The 24,200-nt window shown below is 40.0% G+C and overlaps 1 protein-coding gene across 6 annotated transcripts in view; it reads right to left on the bottom strand.

Moving 5' to 3' along the window:
- Nucleotides 1-14,645: 14,645 nt before the first annotated feature.
- FZR1 (fizzy and cell division cycle 20 related 1) overlaps nucleotides 14,646-24,200 on the bottom strand; it is a 98,334-nt gene continuing 88,779 nt past the window's right edge. For all 6 annotated transcript variants that reach the window (XM_056822390.1, XM_007489181.2, XM_007489180.3 and 3 more), the window contains one exon: nucleotides 14,646-20,150. In XM_056822390.1, coding sequence (XP_056678368.1) covers nucleotides 20,109-20,150 — 42 coding nt within the window. In that variant the 3' untranslated portion in view covers nucleotides 14,646-20,108. The remainder of the gene's footprint in view (nucleotides 20,151-24,200) is intronic.

The following is a 24,200-nucleotide window of genomic DNA, read 5'->3' as shown; positions in this document are numbered from 1 at the left end:
CTTGACCTGTCAACTCCCTTATCTTGTAATTTACAAGCCAGTAACTCACTAATTTTTCATTTATTTATTTATTTGTCTATCTATCTGTTTATTTATTTATCTCCTTATTTACTTAGTTGCTTGGTTATTTATTTATTCATCTATTCATTCATTTGTTTAAAAGTCCTTAGAATCTGTACTGGGTATTGGTTCCAAGGCAGAAGAGTGGTAAGGGCTAGGCAATGGGGGTTAAGTTACTTGCCCAGGGTCACACATTAAAAAAAAGTATCAAAGTGAAATAGAAACGGTAATCTGTGTGACTATTTCTTGTTGCAGTGATTGATGTACTCTGGCTTGAGACTAGAGAGAGCTACTGGTATGGGGACACTTGAAGATTTCTTAGTTACAATGGAGGTAGAGGTACTACAGAGATAGAGAGATACTGAGAGATACTGAGAGATGCTGAGAGATGCTGCTACAAGGGGAATGCTCTGGGGTTTGCCTATTGATCCCTATGTGAGGCTAATGGATCAATCTATTTCCTAATCTCCTCCTCCATTCACTCCCTCCCTTCTCCAACCCTCTCCCTCCCAGTTTTCTTTTTGAAGCTTTTGACTTCCTCCCTTCCCCTCTGAGTGGACTATGATATTTATGAGAAAAAACTTCTTCCTTTCTTTTCTCAGGTAAGGGGTTTATTAGGATAACAGGACAAGGAAACTGAGGAAAGAGGGATGAGGGTTTCCCTAAACTATAAGGAGAATTTAGGAGGGTCTTGTCACAATTGTGACTCAAAGGGACAGTCAGAGAGATGGATGAAGGACAACTATTTAAAATCTTCTTTCTTCTTCACAAAGTCACCAAAGTCTCAGCCTAATTTCAGAAGTCCCCCCCCCCCTCCCAAGGGTCCTTCAACCTGGGACAGAAGCTACCAAAATCAATTCAGCTTCTTCCCCTTGTAGCTAGGCTTGTCAGTCAAATCTCAGAGAGAGCAGAAGTTTTTTCCTTGGTCAGAGAGCCCAAAGCCAAGGCAGCCCTACAAGGGTCCTTCACCCATGGACAGAAGCTAACAGGGATCAGTTTTCAGCTTCTTTTCCCTTTAGTCAGGCTCAACTGTGTCTGCTCCTGGGAACATTCTGTTTGGAACCTTCTTCTTAATTGACAGACAGGTCCCCAGTCTTGGTTCTTGCATCTTGGCTTGTCCTGCAAAACCTCTCTCTCTTCAAGTCTCTATCACAATCCTGCCTTTTATTTGACAAAAAAGGCAACTTGCATTTTTCAATACTTACCTTTATAATAATTCCATCTATCTATATTAACTCTGCTCCACTATAAATATACCCTCATCCTCCTCCAAAATAACAAAATCCTAACTCACCTTAGCTATTCTAACTACCTAAATGCTAAGCTAAGAGTGGGATAGGAAAAGATTTAGGTAAAGGATTTACATGAACATATTTATTTCATAACAAATCAAGTAACAATGTTCAAATCATCTCAACAATGTCAATAATATATTGAACGTGCAAATGTCTTATCCTAATGTCTATATAGTCACTAAGAAAAATGTCCCAACACTAACAAATGCTAACCTACAATCATAATGAAATCTAACTTCTATACTACAGAACTTCCATGTCTCTACTTCCTAAGCCTTGGAAAAATTCACTAGGCTATCACTATTGTTAGTAGTTGGATTATTAATAAATTACTCTAAAAAAGTTAGTTTGTTAGTTAATTTAGTAATTACATGTGTACATAGGATCTATGCAAATTTACATATGTACATCCTTGTAGATTTCTGTGCAAACTCATGCAGAAAAGAAGTATCTCTATATGTTTGAATTTTCCACAAAAAGATTTGTCAGTGTGTTTATTGATATGCAACTATGCACGTTGTAAACTTACCCAATCCATGAGATATCTTACTTTGCTATGTAGGATGTGCATGCATATATATATGATGTTCACATGTATGATGCATCCTTACATATCCTCATAGCCAAAAGTTCCAAGATTTCAAAGTTCCAAAGTCTTTCCATGTCCATTCGTGTTGCTTGTGGAACTTTGTCTTACTCTCTGGTCCTTCATCTGGTCTGCATTCTAGTTGCCATCATCCAGTCTTGATTGAAGACGCGTTCTTCCAATCAAGATCCACTTCAATAATCAAGCACCAGGAACACACGGGAACAAAACACGAACATGTGTGCAAGCAAGGTTTTAATGTGTGTAAGTAAAAATTCAAAGTTACTTTTGCATGGAAATAAGATGGAATCTTCTTGAGTGTCAGAATTTATCAATTTTATGTGTGTGCAAGTAAGATTACATATGTTTTCTTCATGCATGGGGGTAAGCTTTTGCATTTGTACATCTTCATGCTTGCAGGTAAGGTGTACAAGTGTTTTACATGGATGGGTGTTAGCATTATGCATAGGTTTTCAAGACTCTGGTATCAATAATGATTTCAATTTTTTTTTCTTTATCAAGGAGGTTTATTATATGGTTACTTCAGTTCTTTATCTTGGATGGTTACTGTATGTAGTTCTTGGAGATAGTTCTTTTCATTTTATTACTATGTCAGGCAGAGACTATTTTATATTTTATATTGAGGCTTTTTTTTGTTGTTTCTATGGCTGCTTATGTTTTCCTTTTGGCTGTGACTGGCTGCATTTCTTCAGCAACTGTACCTTATGCTTCAGGGGTGCTATCCTTTTATCATGTTAACTAGTGCAGGGCTCTCTTTTCAGTAGTCTGGTGGCAAGTATTCTTATATGCTTTCAGTAGGTTTTCATTAGAAGCCTTTTGTTTTGATTTCTTCTTTTTGGGCTACTTGTGTTGCAGTTTATGACCAGGACTTTTTCTCAGATGTCATCTGTATATGTATCATCACTGATGACATGATCACCTTGTTGTATCTAGTGAGATTTCTGAAACTCTGAAGTAACATCTTCATGGTAGACCTCCTCTCTTTTCCTTCCCCCAGTGTAAAGATTAAAATTTAGGGGAGACGGGGAGACTGAGGCATCTGAGGCAGGTAGAAATTAGTTTCTCTCTGCAAGGAGTATTATATTTTTTTAGAGGTTTATTAAAGGTTAAGGATTAAAGAAAATACAGGATAAGAAACACGTGTCCAGGCCATAGAGTGGCCTAGACACAACCTCACCTACATTATGAAAAAAAGCCACATCTGCTCCAAAATGGAAGTCCAAGAGCCAAGAGAGCCTCAAAAGCCTTTGAATCAGCTTAAATACCTTCTCGATCTCGGCCCAGGTGAGATTACAAGGCATTCTGGGGAAGTGGAGCAAGGAATTGTGGGGATTGTAGTCCTGTATTCGAGTCTATTTTTTATACCAGTAGAGACTGTTATAGGATGAAGGTTGAGAGATATGGACAACCTTTTTTTTTTTTTTCCAGTTCTCAACTATAACTTGCTGTTAAAGTTTTGTCATAACAGATTCAACCAATGTGAATCCATGCTTCTCTAGCACTCTAGATGTTTGTGTCTGTCCTAGTTATGAAGCTGAAATTTTGCTACAGGTGTAGGAGTGTTCTTGTTGTTGAATTACTTGTTCTTCTCTTGCTGGAATAACTTATTCTCTATGCTACCCCAAGACTAGTCTTCATTCACGTAAGGTTTTATGTAGTATGTTGCCCTATGGAACTACAACTAATCTTGGTTTCACTGTTACAGCTTGAATGGTACTTGTCATGTGTTTGAAGTTAGAGAATAGAAGTGAAATTGTGTATCTCTCTCTCCTCCTCCAGTTCTTAATATGTATCTTGATATTCTCCTTCCCATTCAAAATCTGTATCTGCACAAGCCATGTAATTCAATTTATCTATAAAGTCATCTTCATTATCAACCCCTAAGCTTGCATAAATTTCTTCTAATGGTACACAACTTGTTCTGTGCCCAAAGAATAATCCCCCATCATCATTGTATTGGTATGAGTTTGTTTGCACTGGTTCCAGGTATTCAGTCTTCTCACTTGTGTCCCACACATCCCCTTCTTCATCTACCTCTTCATAAAGCTTATAAAACTGATCTACATCATCTTCAGTCATTATAATTACACTTTCTGGTATTCCTTCAGATTCAGCATCTGAATCTGAATCACCGAATCCAATCATTATGTTCTTTGGATTTTGCTCAATGCCAAGTAAACTTTTGTCAGATGTTGGTAACTCTGGCTTTGCAGTTTGATCTAAGCCTGTGTCACCAGCTTCTGTGTTCCTCACATCAGTTTCTTTTTGTTTCTCATTAGTAAGCTTTAGATTTTCGTTGTGAATTGGTAAACTTGATGGTATGGGGTTAGCTCCTTCTCCACTGTTAGTAATCACAGATCCTACTCTAACACTAGTCTGAGGTTTAGGTTCATTTCCCTTGTCTTTTGACTGTGTAGAGATGGGAATGTTTCCCTCTAAGTTATTATTTTCTTTTGGGAATAAGTTGGCATGTCCCCCTGCATCACTAGTAGGATGTGTGTCTGTATTCTGTCCCACAATACAAACATGTTGTCCCCCACTACAACATATATCTGTCTCTGGCTTAGTAGCTAAGGTGTTCATAACTACTGACTCATTGTCCATGTCCTTGCTACTCTCTGCCAGGTGCACATGTAACTCAGTTAATTCTTTTTTATTTAATTCATTCCCACTGAAGTCTACAATGGAACATGAACCTAAAACACCACAGTTGCTTTGGCTAGATACCCCTTTGCCCCATAGAATGCAGGATTCAAGCCTGTCTTTTGAATCCATGGTGGTTATTCCAGTTGGTAAGAATTCCATTCCATCCTGCTTTTCAAATTTAATTGAAATGTCACCTCCAATACTTTGAATATGATTATTGTGTTCAAAAGTAATGTCAGCTCCATTTTCAGTTAATTCTTCCTCAATTATATCACCCAGGACTGGATTCAAACTAGATGTCTTTTCTAAGTGTACCTCTGCCATAAAGCTCTTGGGAGAATTAACTAAGCTAGGTGAGAGGTCACCTGTGAATATTTTTAAAGCATTGTCCTCTTTAGCAACAGTAACCTTTAGGGAATTAAAATTATGTGTCTTTGTACCAGTCACAAAGTTTTTCTTGAGTTCTTGTGACTCTTTCTTTTTCCTTTGCATAATTCAATCCCACTATCTACTTTACACTGGAAAAAGTTCTCAAGGAATGATCTGATTTCCTTTAGAGTCTTTTCCTGTTTAGTTACTGTACAGGTCTTATCAAAGTCCCTTATCTCATTTACAATTTGAGATGTTATTTCATTAATTTCTGCCTCATTTTCTTTAATCTGTCTCAGTCTTTCTCTTGCTTTATTGCAATGACTATTATTCACAGATTCACTTTCTTGCACTGAATTTACACTATTTCCCAAGGTTTTTTTCTACTATTTTCAATTTCAACCTCATTCTCACAATTTCTTCTACCTCCAAGTGTCACACTATACATATTATGGGCCTGGCTTCATAACTCTCTTCTAACCATAACAGAATGCTTTGGCTTTGCTCCAGTTTTTATAGCCAGATGCATTTCATTCAAGTCTGGAGCTTGCTGTGAGGACTTTAACTTGCGGTGTGAACAACAAGTGGACTTCTTGTACCTAAATTGTGCATTTTGTTTGTCTCTGTTATTACTCTCATGTTTCTTCTTTAAAAAACAGTTTCTGATCAAGTGTCCTTTCCTGTGACAAAAGAAACACTCCCTAGTCTCTCTTTGCACTGGTCTTGCCTGGTAACTAGGTTTCTGGAAACTAGATGTTTTGAATGTCCTAACTGTTTTCAAATTTTTAATTTCCTCAATTTCGTTTTGTTTCAAATCATTTTCAGTCCTCTCCAACTTATCTTTCAGGTCTTGAACTTGCTTGGTTTGATCGGAATTGTTTTCAAACAGGTAACCTGCAGTCTCTCTCAATTCAATTAGGGAAACCAAGTCATACTGTGAGATTTAAAATGGTTGAGGTCTTAAACTGTAGTGATTAAAATAGTGGAAGATATAAATTGTGATAGATATAAGAGAGGGTGTGTAAATTTGACAGCAGAAATATGTTTCACTACAGTGTCTTGGTCTTTAAATCAAATATAAGGTGGTCGCCAGGGAAATAGTCCCAATTATTCAAATACACAAGTCAATTGGGTTTTATAGAGATTTTAATTAACAGTACAATGAGTAATCAAAGAAAGAGAGAGAGAGTAAGAAAGGAATAAGTATGAAGGGCCTCAAGCCAATATGGCCTAGACCTGAGTCTTAAAAGAGAAATCAGTCAGTTTTTTAACACTCACCACAAGGTCTGACTAAACAAGGATTCTAGTAACACCAGGCCAGCTCCATCTCAGCTGACTTCACCAGAGAGAGCTCCCAAGCGATCCTCATCAGAGATCCTCCAAAAGGATTTCTCCAAAAGGACATATCCTCAAGAGATTCTGTTTTTTCTTATATAGGGGTTTTTCTCTCATGTCACCTCCCCTAAGTCCCTACATCTACCAATCACTGTAGAAACTTTCCAAAGGACTGCCCATCTAAATTCCTGTTAAGTCAACCAAGATCCTCAGTAAGTCTGAACTAGAGAAAACACAGCTGAGTCAACTAATCTCAACAAGAGAAAACTTGCCTGACCCTTTTAGGTACCTAGCATTCCATTGTATCAATTCTAAAAACAGGCCTGGCTCAAAGAACTCCTTGCCCACCATAAACATGGATCAAAGTACTTTCTTTGTTTAGCAGGGAGTTTTCTGCCCTAAAGCAGTCTTAAGTATGGGTGGAATAGAGGTCCTCCCATTTCTGATCCTGGCGAGTTCTCACATCAAAATGGGGAATGTTTCTCAGTAGGGAATTTGTTCCAATTAAGAATTCCCTGATGGGGAAATTTTTAACATTCACAAGTCTGAGAGATTTCAAGATTTACAATACTTAGGGAAATGGTTTTTGAAGAATATTCTCAAATTGGGTGTGCATCCCTAAGAAATTGCCTATGAATGTGGCCAGCTGTCTCGTCAGTATCAGCTTCTAAACCCAAGTTGGACTCTGCCATCTCTGACAGACAGTCGATGTATGTGGCAGGATGTTCCCCTTTATCCTGTCTGATCTTGTCAAACTTGGCCCATGCATTTGGCTTAGAACAGCATAACTTAATGGCCTGCAGCAAATCCTCCCTGCACCTTTTAAGGTAGGACATGCTAGTTGGATTTGCAAAGTCTATATCCCCTCTTTGTTCTACAGTTGGCCAGCTAGTCAAATTGCTGTCAGATCTAGTTTTCTCCAGAAATTGCCTCTTTTCATGGGGGCTGAACAGTTCTGATAATAGGAACTCGACATCTTCGAAATCTGGATCAAAGATCCTGAATGCCCGTTTAAGCTCCTTTTGGGATTTAAAAGGATTGTCCACAAATTTTGGGACTTTATGACACTTTATGGACTCAAGTTCCTGTGTGGAGAATTGTTTATGGGCTTTTGAGTGGATCACACCAGCATTAGCTATTACCTTAGTGACCTCCTTCAAAGGACAGATTTTCTCAGGGTCACTAGCAGCCTGTTTTTCATTTTCATTGCCACCTTCAGTTTCCTGAGGTGCATTCTCTGTTTGCTTACTGTCCTTGCCCATAACTAAATCCAGTCCTTTTTCTTTAATCAGTTGTTCAAACACAGCCTTAATCATCTTGTCTAAGTTGGTATCAACAACCATAATCTTCTCTGCCTTAAGGGATATTACAAATCTGAATACTTTTCTCACTTGGATTAGTCTGCAACACAGCCATAAAGATTACATATCCTTGTGCCAGGACTTGCCAGAGTACCAGTTCATATTGAAATGGCAATTGTAAAACAGTGTAATATTGCTTACAAAATCCAGAGTTTCCACCACCATTTGGGTTAGTTTACTATATATAGTAAATGGTATACCCAAAAGCAGGCAATGGCTGCAATGACCACCAGTCCAAAAACAATTTGTCTGAACATTTTTGTTTTTCTTCCTCCACTACCCTGCCAGAAGGAATGTGAGTACAGTCAGACTAGGGGTACCAATTGAAATAGAAATGGTAATCTGTGTGACTATTTCTTGTTGCAGTGATTGATGTACTCTGGCTTGAGACTAGAGAGAGCTACTGGTATGGGGACACTTGAAGATTTCTTAGTTACAATGGAGGTAGAGGTACTACAGAGATAGAGAGATACTGAGAGATACTGAGAGATGCTGAGAGATGCTGCTACAAGGGGAATGCTCTGGGGTTTGCCTATTGATCCCTATGTGAGGCTAATGGATCAATCTATTTCCTAACCTCCTCCTCCACTCACTCCCTCCCTTCTCCAACCCTCTCCCTCCCAGTTTCTTCTTGAAGCCTTTGACTTCCTCCCTTCCCCCCTGAGTGGACTATGATATTTATGAGAAAAAACTTCTTCCTTTCTTTTCTCAGATAAGGGGTTTATTAGGATAACAGGACAAGGAAACTGAGGAAAGAGGGATGAGGGTTTCTCTAAACTATAAGGAGAATTTAGGAGGGTTATGGAAATAGTCAGTCTTGTCACAATTGTGACTCAGAGGGACAGTCAGAGAGATGGATGGAGGACTATTTAAAATCTTCCTTCTTCTTCACAAAGTCACCAAGGTCTCAGCCTAATTTCAGAAGCCCCCCCTCAAGGGTCCTTCAACCTGGGACAGAAGCTACCAAAATCAATTCAGCTTCTTCCCCTTGCACCTAGGCTTGTCTCCTTTCTTGTTCAATCAAATCTCAGAGAGAGCAGAAGTTTTTTCCTTGGTCAGAGAGCCCAAAGCTAAGGCAGCCCTACAAGGGTCCTTCACCCATGGACAGAAGCTAACAGGGATCAGTTTTCAGCTTCTTTTCCCTTTACTCGGGCTCAACTGTCTCTGCTCCTGGGAACATTCTTTTTGGAACCTTCTTCTTGATTGACAGACAGGTCTCCAGTCTTGGTTCTTGCATCTTGACTTCTCTTACAAAACCTTTCTCTCTCTTCAAGTTTCTATCACAGAAGGCCAGATTTGAACCTAGGACCTCCCATCTCTAGACCTGACTGCCCCCACCTATCTTTTTTCATCTTTCAAAGATGACTAGACATCCGGCCAGAACAAAGGATGAGAGAAGGTGGAAAGAGGGGGTGAGTTTCTATGATTGGAAGACCCTAGAAATTGGGTCTTTGGACTCAATACTTTGATATTCCTCAAGCATCCAAAGCAGGCAATGTCCTCCTTTTTTTTTTAAACCCATACCTTCCATCTTGCAATCAATACTGTGGATTGGTTCCAAGGCAGAAGAGTGATAAGGGCTAGGCAATGGGGGTTAAGTGACTTGCCCAGGGTCACACAGCAGGGAAGTGTCTGAGGTCAGATTTGAACCTAGGACTTCCCATTTCTAGGTCTGGCTCTCAATCCACTGAGCCACCCAGCTGCCCCTGGAATGTCCCTTTCATGAAAGAATAAACTGCTATCTTCTATTTCTGCTCCTGACTCCATTATTTAAATGGAGGGGTCCCTTGTCCACGAACCCCTTTCCATATCCAGAAGACATCCTAAACATATGTCCAAAATGGAACTTCCTGTTTTTTCCCTTTAAACCCCTTCCATTCCCAAACATCCTTGTTACTAGGGAAGGCACCCTCATTCTCTCAGGCACTCAGGCTCACCCCTGGACATGGTTCTCACTATCTCTGACCTCCCCCTCCCATGTCCGATCTCTTGCCAAAGCTTATTGATTTCATTCTCACAACCTCTCAAACCCGGCCCCTTCTCCTGGACACTGCCACCACCCTAGCACAGGTCCCCATCACCTCATGCCTGGACCATCATAACAGCCTGCTGGTGGGTCAGCTTGGCACAAGCCCTCTTTCTGCTTCAAGCTATCCTCTAACCAGTCACTAAAGTGATTTTCCGACACTGTAGGTTCAATGTGTCACTCCCATGAATGCCAGTGGCTCCAGGATCAAATACAGAATCCTCTGGCATTCAGAGCCCTTCAAAATTTAGCCCCCCGGCACCCTTCTTCCTACCTTTCTACCTGGTGGCAGGGACACTGCTTCTTCCTTTGCTGTTCCTGGGAGAAGACATTTTCTCTGGTTGTTCCCTCTGCCTGTAATGTTCACCCTCTTCATCTCCATCTACTAGCTTCCTTGACTTTCTTCTTGGGGTGCCTAAAATTCCATCTTCTGCAGGAAGCCTTCCCAAATCCTCTTAATTCTAGTGCCTTCCGTTTCTCAATGATTTCCTATTTCTCCTGTATTTAGCTTATTTGTATAGGCTAGTTTGCTTGTGGTTTCCTGGGACTGTGAGCTTCTGGAGGCAGGAAATGTATCTTGAGCTTTTCTTCAGCACTTAGCACAGTGCCTGGCACCTAACAAGTGCTTATTAAAATGTTTTATTGACTCTCTAGAAACCCTATTATCCTCAGTCAATCAGACAGCTGCCAGGTCACTGGCTGCATACTTTTCCCCATTTCTATCCTTTCCGGTACCAAGGGAAAGACCAGCGATTGCCAGTGGCCCTTCCCCAACCACTGGTGTAAATGCTAGAAGGCTTTGCCTTGACAGTGTTTGTGGTTGTGGCCTCCTCCAATGGATATTCCTTTCCACTGGTACCCTGGTGATAAACCTTGCATGCCTTCCTTCCCATTGTGCAATGGCCTCCACGCCTTTTCTGTAAACCCTCCAAAGATGATCCATCCAACATCCTCTTCTGCTTCTCATTCCACTAGCCTCATGAGCTTCACCCATTGCTGGTTTTGGCCATTAAATGTAGAGAACTCCCAAAGAGTCAAGTCTTTACTTTGAGGCTGACCAACTTTTTTTGTGATTGTCTTTGGGCCGTTCTAGGGGCACAGAGAGGTGAAATGACTTGCTTTAAGGTCACCTAGCCATAGGTCTTCTCATCTCTAAGTCTGGTGCTCTGATCCACCACACCAAGCTGAATGAGATGCAAGTAACCTCCGGGTGCTCCCAGGCCCAAAACAAGCTCTAGGAAGGCCTACCAAGTTAAACAGCTTTGAGTACAGTTTGTTGTTGTTTTTTTTTAACATTTACCTTCCATCTTGGAATCAATACTGTGGATGGTTCCAAGGCAGAAGAGTGGTAAGGGCTAGGCAATGGGTGACTTGCCCAGGGTCACACAGCAGGGAAGTGTCTGAGGCCAGATTTGAACCTAGGACCTCCCATCTCTAGACCTGACTCTCAATCCACTGAGCTACCCAGCTGCCCCTTTGAGTATAGTTTTGAGCTGTACTGAGTCTATTTTCTGAGGACTATCTTAGCTGAGTGCTACAGATGATCACTACAGGGTTATCTACTTGGGGAATATTTTTTTTTTAACTAAAGATTCCATGATAGCAATAAGTTGACAATAGTTAATAATTATAAAAATGAAAATCAGGTTTATTCCTGTCCCTAAATTTTTCCTTCCTTTGTTCCTCCTGCCAAGAAAGTCCTCTTCCTTTCCCCTGGGCTTGTCCCAGGTATTCAGTACTCAAAGAAAATCATTTAGTGCTGGGAGACATACAAGGTTTAGATAAGAGCAGGACCTTGGCCTCATGGTCACATTCTGGCAGAGATGATGTCCATAGTTACTTATACATCATAAAACATGAAAAAGAGATGAGGTTGGTCAGTGAGCAAAGTTAGGGTTAGTCCTGGAGGAGAGTTGATTACTGGCTGTGATGATCAGGGAAGGTTTTTTTTTTTTTGGAAGAGTAAGGGGTATGATATCAAAGGATAGATATGAAAGTTATGGAATTCCAGATACAGGAAAGGGTTGATATACACACACAGGGGGAGGATACAGACCATATGCGGGCTCAAGCAACATTTGTCTGAGAAATCAGGTGTAGAGGAAATAGCAAGAAATGAGCTTTAAACGTTATAGGAGGAAGGACTTTAAAACCTCCCCATGAAGACTTGAACCGGTACCTATGCCAGTCCTTCACTCCTGTGGTGTCAGATTTAAATTTAGGTTTTTGTGACTTAACATGAGTTATAAAATACTATTGTGGGGGGGGGGGAGGGAAGAAAAGAAAATGATCTTTGTTTCCAATGAATAATGTTTGGAAATGACCAAATAAAATAATGTTAAATTTAAAAAATTTAAAAAATACTATTGTGGTCCCCGATTTTAAAATATTATATGACTTTGAGCAGCTTTTGTTTACAAAGAGGTGGAAAGAGGGAAAGTAGAAAAAATGAAGATGAGATAAATTCCTAACAAGCCTACCAGCCCTTCTCCAGTGAAGTCTGACTCAGCCCCCAGCAGGGGCCTCCCCCAAGTCTCCATCACCAGTGGATTTTCCAGTAATTGTCAGCCAGAGTTCCACCAACACAGTCTTCTCCAAAGCCAAGGCAGTGATCTCAGCTACTCACTCCAAACACCAGGAAAGGAAAGAGCCCTCTCCCAGGCTGGTCTCTTCTTTTATGCTCCTCTCTTCCACATCACTTCCTGTCACTCTCCCTTCTTCACAGAAACCAATGGCAGTCATTCAATTTGCCTAGCCCTGCCCGAGGGAGTTGGGCAGTGGCCTTTGGAGGGTGAGCTTACTCTAGTGACTAGTGAATTCTCTTACTCATTGTTAAGTAGGGATTCTTGATTTGACAGCTAAAAATAGACAAGGGGAAGAGTTAATCCTACCTTCACGATGCATTTCTACAGTTTTGAACTCATCTAGCGAGAGCTGAGTTGATCCAAATATAACCCTAAAAAAGTGTATCTCAGAGAGGAAAAGAAAAATGGGTCTGTACAATTTGCGTGGAGATGCCAGTACTGGGACCAATTGATACATATTTTCATTTAAAATGTTTGCTCAAATCACAAAATAATTACCCTCCTCCCACCCATTCCACCCTCAGGAAGCCTTCCCTGGTGCCCCCCTCTTGGTAACAACCATCCCATTCAGCTTTCACAAAGTACTTTGCTCTGAACCTTTGTGATGGTGTCATGGCTGTGTCAGTTATTAAACATGCATTAAGCACTTACTATGTGCCTGCACTGTGCTAAAGGCTGGATTTCATCCACCTTAAGATTATATACTAGTTTTAGTATTACTTTTCTTCTCATCCATTGACACTGAGCTTTGCCTAAAGTTGGAGCTTAATATTTGAATTTTAAACGCAAAGCCTTGAGAGTCCCCTCTCAATTAGATTCCTTTAATCTTCCCTCCTTTATCGAAAAATAAGCATCTCCATACCCAGGCAGTGGGAGATTCTCTGAGGGACAGACGTCTTATCTCCTTCTAGTACTGACGTAATAGGATTCTTCCATGAACAATCCAAGAACTTTGGAGTTGAAGAGTCTGGTTTTGAATATCTGCCTCAATACCTACTGTGGGCCCAAGTTTTCTTGTTTGTAAAATGAGGGTATCAGACTAATTAGCTGGCATTGAACTATGAAGCAATTTGGCCTAGTGGATAGAATGCTAGGCTTGAGATCAGGAAGCCAGGGGATAAAATCCTGCTCCTGATACATAATGACTGTGATATTATGGGCAAGCCATTTACCCTGTGGTCTACATAACTCCAAGACCAACCTCTCTCTATCTGGTGATGCTCTGCAAGGATGTCCTCCTAGACCCTGGCAGATACATATGATTTGTAAAGTATTTTACAGGCTATCTCCCCACGAGCATTGACTTTGAAATCGGGAGAGCCCTGGGTCCAAATCTCATCTCAACAGGGTGAACATGGTAGTCGGGGAAGAGGTGGTTGGAAATGGAATGAAGCAAAGAATGATTAGAGCTTTCTGGGTTGGAGGTTCCTTTAGGAACTTTCTTCTGGTGAAGGCAGTGGAGCCAGCTATGGACAAAGTGGCATTTATCAATGTTAATAGCTGGCACAAAGTAGGAACTTAATGCTAGTTGATCTTCTGAAATTTGGTTTTCAATATAGTTAAAAGATACTCTGGTTAGATGTAGACCTCCCCTTCAGGGATGCTGTAATTGGTTTTCTTGTATGATGTATAGTGGAGAAATAACCCTCAATTTGATCAGACTTGGGTCATCTGGTTCTGCACCTTGGACAAATCCTATTAGCTCCTGGCTGTTATTTGGGCCAGTCATTTCCCGTTAGTTTTTCTCACCGCTGAAATGGGTAGGATAGTTTCACTATCAACCTCACTGGGAAACTGTATAATATCTATTTTATCAATCCATTAAGTGCTTCTGCCACCAGATAAATTCCTTTCAAGTCTCAAACAAATCTGTCATCTTAAAGTTCTTTCTTCACCGTCTAAGCCACCACCTGCCTTCTTGGGAATGCACTTATCTTTGCCTCTCGGGAGTCCTACAATTGTACCCCAACCTAATTATCTTTAACTTGGTATATGTTTAGAATATACTTATATGAGCACATCCTGAGGGCTTAAAGGGCTTCTGGTACAGGGCTTAGCATATAGTGGTCGCTCAATAAATGTGAATTAAATGGGACAGATTTCCCTTGGTAATTTCTAGACTGAAGTGGGCCTCGCTTTTCTGGGAGACAAGATTGAGGGCCCCAGAGCACACTGCCTAAGGGGACACAGTACTGGTTTTGCATGAAGGTTGTCAGCTCATTTAGTCATTATACCAATCTACCTACTGGTGGGGGTCATCCAGAAATGAGGATGATTGGGGATAAGGAGTTGGTGTCATAGAGGTGTCAAGGGGGATAGGATTCACATGTCAAGTTTTTGACAAAGAAACACGGTTCAAGCTTAAAGTTACAACTTGTTTAATGCCAGTTACATTGCTTTACATGAAAAACTTACATTGTTCTCTCAATATATACTCTCCACTTTTTGATGCAACATGTGGGACAAGCCTCCCGCTCTGTGGACTGGCCTGTATAAATTCTGGGAGAAGAAATTCCCCACTCTTCCCCAAACCACCTCAAAACTGTACAATTTAGAAGTGCCACACATGGAAAATACAATATTTCACTTTTTTGTTGTCTCATTTACAAGTTGAATTCAGCAGACACTGGACGGCCAATTGTTTCACACAATCAATGACACAAGATTCTATGCACAGATCTAGGCATGCATACAGCTCCCCCTCCCGCCCCAAACACACGTTACCAGTGAGATACCTTTTCTGAGGGCAGTTCCCTGAACTTGTCGAATTCCTTTGGCAACTGCACAGGGCAGGGGACGGGGACAAGGCGGGAGTTGGTTTTACCATTGAAAAAACAAAACAAAAACTAAAAAATATATATATGTATATACACATACATACACATACACACATACACTCACTCACACACACACACTCACTCTCTCTCTCTCTCTCTCACATACTTCTTCCCCCAGCAAAGTCTCTTTGGTGCCCTTGGGAAGCTAAACTTCCCTAAGGATTCTTGACTGTGAATGACAACTGGGCCTAGAATAGAACTCACAGGCTTCAATGGCCTTTCTTCCCAAGGCTGTGAGGCTTGGGTGAGAGATTAATTCCATTGAGATGCTCTTTCTGCCTCTACTTAGGTGTGGGATGAAATTCTGTTTCTGAGCTGTCCAGTTTAATCATGCTTGATTTTAAAAATAAAACTTTTAAGAGGCATGAAAAAAAATCTGCACATTCATCAGCCATTAAGAAAAACAACAACTTGGAAAACTGGAGACTTAGCTGGTTATTCCCCTTTACTATGCTCCTCATGCTTTTCTGAGGCCGAGTTTTATGAAAATTGTGAGTTGATTTTCAACATGTGAAACAAACAACAAAAAAAAAAACCCCACCACAAACAAATACATATGTACACACATAAACACACATATGGGGAGGGCTCAAGGAAAGTTACAGAGCAAAGGAAACATTTTTTCAAAAAGCAGAGTATTCCAATCCAAATAAAATTCTCACCTATGCTTTGAACATTCTCTTTTTAGCATAGAAGAAGCTACAACAGAGTAGACCTAAGAGAAAGGTGAGGCCTGGTTGGGCATTTTAACTGTAACCTAAGGCATTGGGGATTGGCTCTCAAGTTATAAAGCCAAGAAAACCCTGACTTATCGGCAAAACTCTCTTTTTCTCTGCCTCAGTGTTGTCTCCTGCCAGCTTTCAGCTCTACTTAATAAACAATGTTTACAATTGCTCTGCCATAATCTTTCCAATGGCACAGCTAGGGTAGGGGAGCATCTGGACCCTGGAGGGGATGGATGGTTTTCTGGTTTCTCATATCTCTTTCAACCTGGGATTTTCAAAGTACCCTCAGTTCAGGGCATGGGTGGGGAAGGCACCACTCCTGGAACTTAAGCCAGTAGCTTTCCCCAATCTCCCCTCCCACCCAGGCTCAGTGCTCTTTCCTACTCCAAGAACAGGCCCTCACTGGCTTAAACCTCTGAGGTAGGAACTGCTGTGACAGGCTGCTAATTTCTACATGAGTCACAGAAGTCTAGGCCATGTCATTCCAGCGTAAAAGGTAGACAGGAGAGGGCATGGAAGGGGAAGGCAAAAGACTAAAAGGCTCAACTGGTAGTTTGGCTTCAACAGCTCTTACAGGCCAACATCAGGCACACCTGGGGTAGCCAAAGAACTGTCAAAAGGGTAAAAGGAGGAGGAAGAGCCAGGCACTGGGTTTCAAAGATCTTCTTGCCTAAAGCTCTAAGAATACACATTATTCTACAATCTGTCAGGTCCAAATTGTCCAATTCTTTCTTAAGGAGATTGTTCTTCACTATAGGGTCATTATTCAGGAGTTGTTACCCAGACGGTCCGGATTGACCTCTTCTTCACTCAGAACCCACATGTTCTGTATGGTTGGTGGTCTACTGAAAGGAACAACCAAAACAGAGAAAACAAGAGACAGAACAGACTGACATCCAGTTACAGTGGGGAAAGGGAACAGGGATGAAGGCAAAATGTACAGCAGGACTGAGGATTAGCACATAGATAGGAGTAAAGGACTACAGGAAGTGGAAGCAACGTTTTCATTCTTTAAGCTAAAAGCCACATAAATTGCCCTTCCCCAGGTCCTCCTCACTGTACCACTCAAAGCACCAAGAACCCCACTTGTCCAGTAGGAAACAAAAGAACTAAGATTTCACTCTGAAAAATAAAAATGCTTTTCTGAAAAGCTAATAAAGATAAAAAAAAAGCTGGTGTCCAGATTCATAAACACATGATGCCCTCTTTCTTTTTCCATCCAAAAGAATGACAATTTGAAATAACTTGTTTTCTTTGATAGCAAATCCAACCCAATATTACCTCATCCTTTAAAAAAAAAAACCAACCATCCAACCCCCCACCCTTTTTTTGACACACGTGGTGCTATGACCTACGTGGCAATAGCTATGGTAGACCAAACATTCCGCAGTTCTGCTAAGACTTTCACACACTGGTCATTTCTTCCCATAAGGCTAAGAGACATAGAGATGAGTTTTGAATGGGTCACATTCTCAATGATATTGTTTCCTTAAAAAGTCCATTTTAATAGAGTTGCAATGAATTCTTCTGCTGTATCCACGGAGGCCTTGGTGGTTGTTAAACCTCAAACATTTTAAAGTGCTGGATGTCATCAAGCTGGCTGGTTAAATCTGTCAGTATAAGCTGTCTTGCCTACACAGATCACCACACTGAAGTACAGTAGAGCTGTTTGGCCTTTTGGATTTACAGTTAAGAGTGTGTAGCATGGGAACTTCCTCCATGGAACCAGGAAAGAATGTCCCGAGCCTTGGCTGAGTCAACAGGCGTCTCATCATCTGCTGGGATGCTCAAGTCAACAGATGCTATGCAGGTCACTCTACTGAGCGGTCCAGATTATTGGACTCCCCTGGTATTTCTGGAGGGCCTGTCGAAAGAAGCTGATACAGGTAGGCTCTCTTGGCTGTTTCCAAAGCAGAGACAGGAATGGAGCAAACCCCACTGGAGGTCAAGATAAGAGCTTCAGCAGCAAAAAGATCAAGGTTTCTGCCCAGAAGTCCCAGCTCCTAGGATTCAGATTCCCATTCAGAAGTGCGCAAGGCATACCTGCTACAGGCAAGATATAGCCACTGCTTCCCACTCAAGTAGTCATGCCTCCTGCAGCAATTCTATCTGCTCCTCCCTCTCACTCCAGCATCACTGACCCTGATGACAGGTGGAGTGAGTGGTAGCTATGAGAATAACACAACTGAAGTGAAGTGCCTTATTAGTGGAGTTCTCCAGTACATGCCCCTCAACTAGTCCCTCTCATGCCATGAATATCTTGTAAGGGGAGATGTACCCCACAACATTATTATCAATCATATTCAATCCATCTGTCCATTCACACCAATGGAATGCTATGTCTACTAATGTGCACTACGTACTCTGGCTTCTGAGTGGGCCTACTTAGTGGTTTATGACACCTACCAAACATTACACAGGTGAGGCTGTACATTTATTAACTTTTCTCTTAAAGGATCCCACAAGTGCTGCCATCATTGGATATGGAGTAATTACAAAAACGAAAAATGTTACTGCATCACAGAGAATGTTATAGTTGTTGTGGTCCCAAATAAATACCTTTACTGTTCTTCTAAGGACTGCTCTGCCGTTTAAGTTAATCTTAAAGATAATGGGTCTAGATATACTCCCATGCTGACTGAATTATTCTAGATAACTTTATATCCCATGCAAACCATACCTACAAGACTACTGAAGGAACTGTGATGAGTGGCACACAAATCATGGTGCATCACATACAAAAATAATTTGACTATAGTAGTAGAATATTTCAGGCAGATGATGTCTTTGACAATTGCACTGAAGTTATGACAAAGAGAAAAAAGGCTGCAAATAAAAGCCATGCAGCTGACCCAATTGAAGGCAATTTACCTGAAGGCCACACAACATACCAAATCATGCATCCCACCCTGCCCACCAGGGCCATTCAGTATTCCCTGGACCATACCTAGCTGGGCCAACAATAGCTCAGCAACTATATGATCATTGGGACAATCATGGGCTCATCCCCTATGGCCACACCAAAACCAAGAGCACTCTGTAAAACATGATAACTGACCATATGCACTCAAATGTCAGCCCTGGTGAAAACTACCACCCAATCCATTCACTGGTTTTCCCAGAGTGGGGATGGACAGATGACTGACCCACACACTCAGAAATGGCAACACATCGACTGGAGTGATGGGCTCAGTTCACTACTCACAGATCACACACTAGTTTCCCATAACATACAAAGGACTACACATGATAAAGTTCTCTCTCCCTGATACCCACAAGAATATTGCTGGGAGTGCACATTCTGTCAATCTTAAATACTACTCCTATAGGTCAAAAGATTGACTCCTCTAGCAAGCTATGCCCCTCCTTTAATGATCCCTACAACTTGAATCACATTCCTTGGCAGATCTCTTCTCTTTTTTTCACTCCCAAACCCACCAGGATGGATAAGATATCTGATCTCATGGGTAGCCTGGTTTGGAGGCAACCTCTATTTGGTTACACTTTGTATATTTATTACCAAAGCAGTTGCAGGAAGAGTTTACAATTATTAAAAAAAAAATTATGTGGCATGCACTGGAGAACACATAATACGGCATTTCACTCTCCTTCTGGATGATCACTCCTAGCTTTGGCACCTTCTGGGAGGTTGGAAATTCCAAATTCCAGCTGTAAATCCTTTGAAAAGTTACTGTTTTCTAACTCCTGTTTCATTTTACATGAGAACATTTGGCCCCAAAGAGCCTTGACTTCTAAAGCAGTCCATTTTTTAAACACAGGGGTATGGGGCTGCCATGACTTTAAGGTCACATATAGCTTGCCTCTCCCCTGACCTCCAGTCCCTAGTTTCCCCAGAATACAATAATGACAAAAAAGGAAGTAAAGTTGTTCATCTCTTCCTAGGGATAATGGAGCAGAAAAGGCAACCCTGTTCTCAAGTTGAGCTGGTCTCGGCCACACCAATCCTGTCTGGTGTGTGAAATGCAGATGCTGCCCAATTTGTTTCTCTTCTGTTTGCCCTTAGTGAAGAATGGGCTCCTCTTAAAATTTGAGTGGTTCCTCCCAACCTTGTCCCCTTTCCAAATACTGTTCAACAGAGTTCACAATCAGGTATTTAATAAGAATCTTGAAGGTTTCTCCAGGTCCACCTACCCACCATACCCCTCTTTTCTTTTCCAGCTGATAACAGGGGTTCCATGCACATTGATTAGTGGTTTTTCCCTGTACAATGTAGTGTGGTCCTGGTGTTCAGGGTTGGGGAGTTACCGGATTCTAGTGAAGAGATTTAGGACAGATACGGATTCCTAAAAATAAAGAGAAGAAAAGGATGTTGAAAAAACAATTAGCATTTGCTAAGCATCAATGAAATAAATTTGGGCTCAATGTAAGAGGACTTCCAGACAAATGAGAGTTGCCCAACAATGTAAGGAGCTAGAGGTTTTCAAGAAGAGATTAGAGTGAAATTCCTGTACTGGGGGGAAAAGATTGGGTATGACAGAAGAATCATCTAAGAAATAGATTAGATGACCATTTCATGTCTTCTCCAACATAAGAATTCAAGGATTTTAATATACAGTGCTTGCTACTTTCCTAAGCCATTTTGTATTTATAAATATTTCTTTTAGACCTTAAAATTCTATGTACAGATATCTATACAGTGCTTTCTAGTCTGTAAGGCCTAAAACACCCATTATTTCACATGACTTCCAGGAAGGTGGAAAAAACAGGCATTACCAAAAAAAAAAGTCTCTATTTAAAAAATGAGAAAATGGAACCTCTAGAGAGGTGAAATGATTTACTAAATCAAAAGTCATTTAGCAAGTTAGTGATAGATTTGGAATTGTAAATCACGAATGTTAAGCAGTAGTTAAGATTTTGTAGATTATCAAAATCCAAATAATGTCTTAATCCCTTAATTTTCAAACTCCACAATTTCTACATCAAACCCATCACAGACAGTATCACTTTAGAGTAGAGGAACCAATTTATTCAACTATAGTCAGAACTTTCACTAGAAATTTTTATTAATTAGTTTAGAATATTTTCCATGGTTACATGATTCATGTTCTTTCCCCTTCTCTCTCACCCTTACCTTCCCCGTGCTGATGAGCAATTCCCACTGGGTTATACATGTATCAAGAGAAGATTTTTAGTTGGGGCAAGGTATAAAAAATAGAATGCTAGAACCTCAAAGCAGGGAAAGACATCATGAAACTATGTGATTCAACATGTGAATTGTCTAATAAGGTATCAGCTAGAGCAAAGGAGATAATTTTGATAGTCCAATCAACCACAAAAAAACAAATATAACTAAAACAGTAGGATACTTTAAAGGAGAGTCCTGGGCCTAATATCAGAAGACCCAAGTATGAATTCCACCTCTACAACTTAATAATTGTGTTATTTTGGACAAATAACAATCTCAGGATGCCTCAGTTTCTTCTATAAAATGGAAGCTGGATTAGAAGAACTTTAAAACTCCTTTCTAGTTAACATTCTATGCTTCTAGGAATAGTAACTAAACTTTGATTCTAGAGTCTGAGAGGGAGATAAGTTGCCTAAAACCTAGGACTTAAGGGGAAAAGAGTCAGTATTTTTAACTTCAGGGATAAAGAAAGGGAAGAGTTTCCTTATTGTTTCCTAGATTTCTGTTCTTGGGTTCCACTTTTCCAAAGCTACACATAGGACTCAGAAGTTGAAAACAGTGTTGGAGAATGGGATTTGGTTTTCTGAACCATGTCTTAAAATAGAGCCCATGACAAGTTTGTGGATAGGATAGAGATACTTATAAGTTCACAGAAGATAAAATTCCAATAAGAAATCAGCAATAAAAGTCATAGCCTTATGTGTGTGTATGTGTACACACATATATACAATATAATATAACATAATATAATATAATAATATATACAACATCTATAAACAAATACATAAAGTATGGATAAGAAGCAAGATAAACTAGCTAATATAGCTGTGAGGAGTGTGAAGATTGGATTTGGCTATCTCCTGATTGTAACAATGAAGATACTTAGCTGTTTCTTTAGTGTGAAGATAAAATTGTAATCTCCTGATTGTAACAATGAAGGTACTTAGCTCTTCCTTTATGGAGAAGCTAGAATTTTAAGCTACAATCTATTTTTAGATTTTAACTACAAAAAAGTGTTAAGTAACTACAAAAGGTGAACTTAACAAAAGAGGTGTTAAGTAACCCAAAAAGATATAATCTCACCAAAGAAGGTGAGAACTAAAGAATCTCCTGGAGAAAAGCGTCTGCTGTGATTGGTAGACTGAAAATTTAGAGGTGACACAAGAGAAAAAGCTCTCTCTCTCTCTCTCTCTCTCTCTCTCTCTCTCTCTCTCTCTCTCTCTCTCTCTCTCTCTCTCATTCCTTAATATCTCCCTTCTATTGTAAATATTGTAAATAAACTACCATAAAGTGTATTTACTTTAGTAATTCATTTTGGGATTTAGAAACTAAATCCCTAGTGACCACCTAATTAATATATTTCAGAGTCCAACCACAATTAATTCTAACAGGAGGAAAATTTGATGTGCTAATTACAAAGTAAGACCTGGTTGGAAGATCTAGGACCATAGTAAGGTGTGCCTTATTTAAAAAATAAATGATAAAGAAGTGTGTTCAGTGGAATAGCACTATTGTACATTAAGAAGATATACTCAAAAAGAAAAAAAGATATTTTCATGTGAGGAAAGTTAAAAACCAGAAAAGGAAAGCATTGGTGGAAAACATCTGGGTGAAGATAAAGGCAAGCAGAAACAAAAGCTACACTGTCAATGTCAAAAAGCTACACTATAGGCAATGTGGGCAGAAGGAAGAAATATAAATGAGGAGTTTGAGAAAAGGATTATAATGTAAATGGCATGATGGCATAGGGATAGAGAGAATTTAAATCATTTAGACATTTGCTAGAGCTCTTTCATGTGAACAAAAATAGAGAGGTTTTTTTCTTGATTTGTTGACTTGCCTTATTGCTAATTTCATTGTTCAAAAGGCAGTGGAACAAACAAAGAGAAATTCTATTCTGAATCTGATTCTTATCAACAGAGAAGACTCAATTGCTGAGGCTATAAATGATGAGAGCCTTAGGAAGCAGTGATCACCCCTCCTTGGAATTTGTGGTAGAAAAGCAGAAGAAAGTTAGGAAAAGTATGACATGCATCTAGGTTGAAGGAGAACAGATTTCAGAGTATTCAGAGAAATGAGAGGTACAATCTCAAGGACTAAAAAACAGGGGAAGTCAGCCCAGGAAAGATGGGAACCTCTCAAGAATAAAATTCTTGTTGGAGGGGAATATGGCAAAATTGAGACACTAATGCACTACTGGTGGAGTTGTGAACTGATCCAACCATTCTGAAGAGTGATTTGGAACCATGCCCAAAGAGTTTAAAACTGTGCATACCTTGTGATGCAGCAATATCACTATTCGCTCTGTATCCCAGAGAGATTTTAAAAAGGGGAAAGGACATGTTTGTGCAAAATACTTACAGCAGCTTTCTGTGGTGGCAATTGGAAACATCCCTCAGGCAATGTCCATTAATTGGGGAATAGCTAAAGAAGTTGTGGTACATGACTTAATAGACTACTACTGTGCTATAAGAAATGATGTGAAAGATAATATAAGAAAGGTCTGAAAGACTTACATGAACTGATGCAATGTGAAGTGAACAGAACCAGAAGAACATGGTATACAGTAACACCAATATTATATGATGAACATTTATGAATAACTTAGCTATTCTTAACAATACGGTAATCCAAAAAAAATCCTCAAGTTCTCATGATAAAAAATGTCATCTGCCTCTAGAGAAAGATTTGATGGAATCTGAATGCAGACCAAAACATACTTCATTTTACACGTTCACTTTTCTTTAGTTTGTTCAAGTTCTCTTTCACAAAAGGACTAAATGGAAAGATGTTTGACTCTATTATACACGTAAAATCTCTATCAGCTTGCTTGCCATCTTGGGGAAGGAGGAGGAGAGTGAGGAAGGGAGAATTTGCCTCAAATGTAAAGAAAATGAAGGTTAAAAAATGTTTTTCCCCTATGTAATTGAGTTAAAAAATAAAACATTAGTAAATGGAAAAAAGAATGAAATTTTTTAGGCAGAAATAATCATGAAGAAAAAGTACGACTTAAAAAGACAAAAACGAAAGGACAGATAACTCACCAATCAACTTAGATTTTTAAAGAATATATACAGGGACAGCTAGGTGCCTCAGAAGTGTTCAAGTTAGGAATGGGCTACAGTTCTCAAAGAAAATGAAGGAAAATGACTAAAGAGAAGTAGCAAAGATGAGTTAGGATTACTGTGGAGAAAATTGGATGACATGT

The sequence above is a fragment of the Monodelphis domestica genome, chromosome 3 (genome assembly GCF_027887165.1).
Source record: "Monodelphis domestica isolate mMonDom1 chromosome 3, mMonDom1.pri, whole genome shotgun sequence".
Lineage (NCBI taxonomy): Eukaryota > Metazoa > Chordata > Mammalia > Didelphimorphia > Didelphidae > Monodelphis > Monodelphis domestica.
The sequence above is the reverse complement of the archived record's forward strand: the minus strand, read 5'-3'. Positions and strand labels throughout refer to the sequence as shown.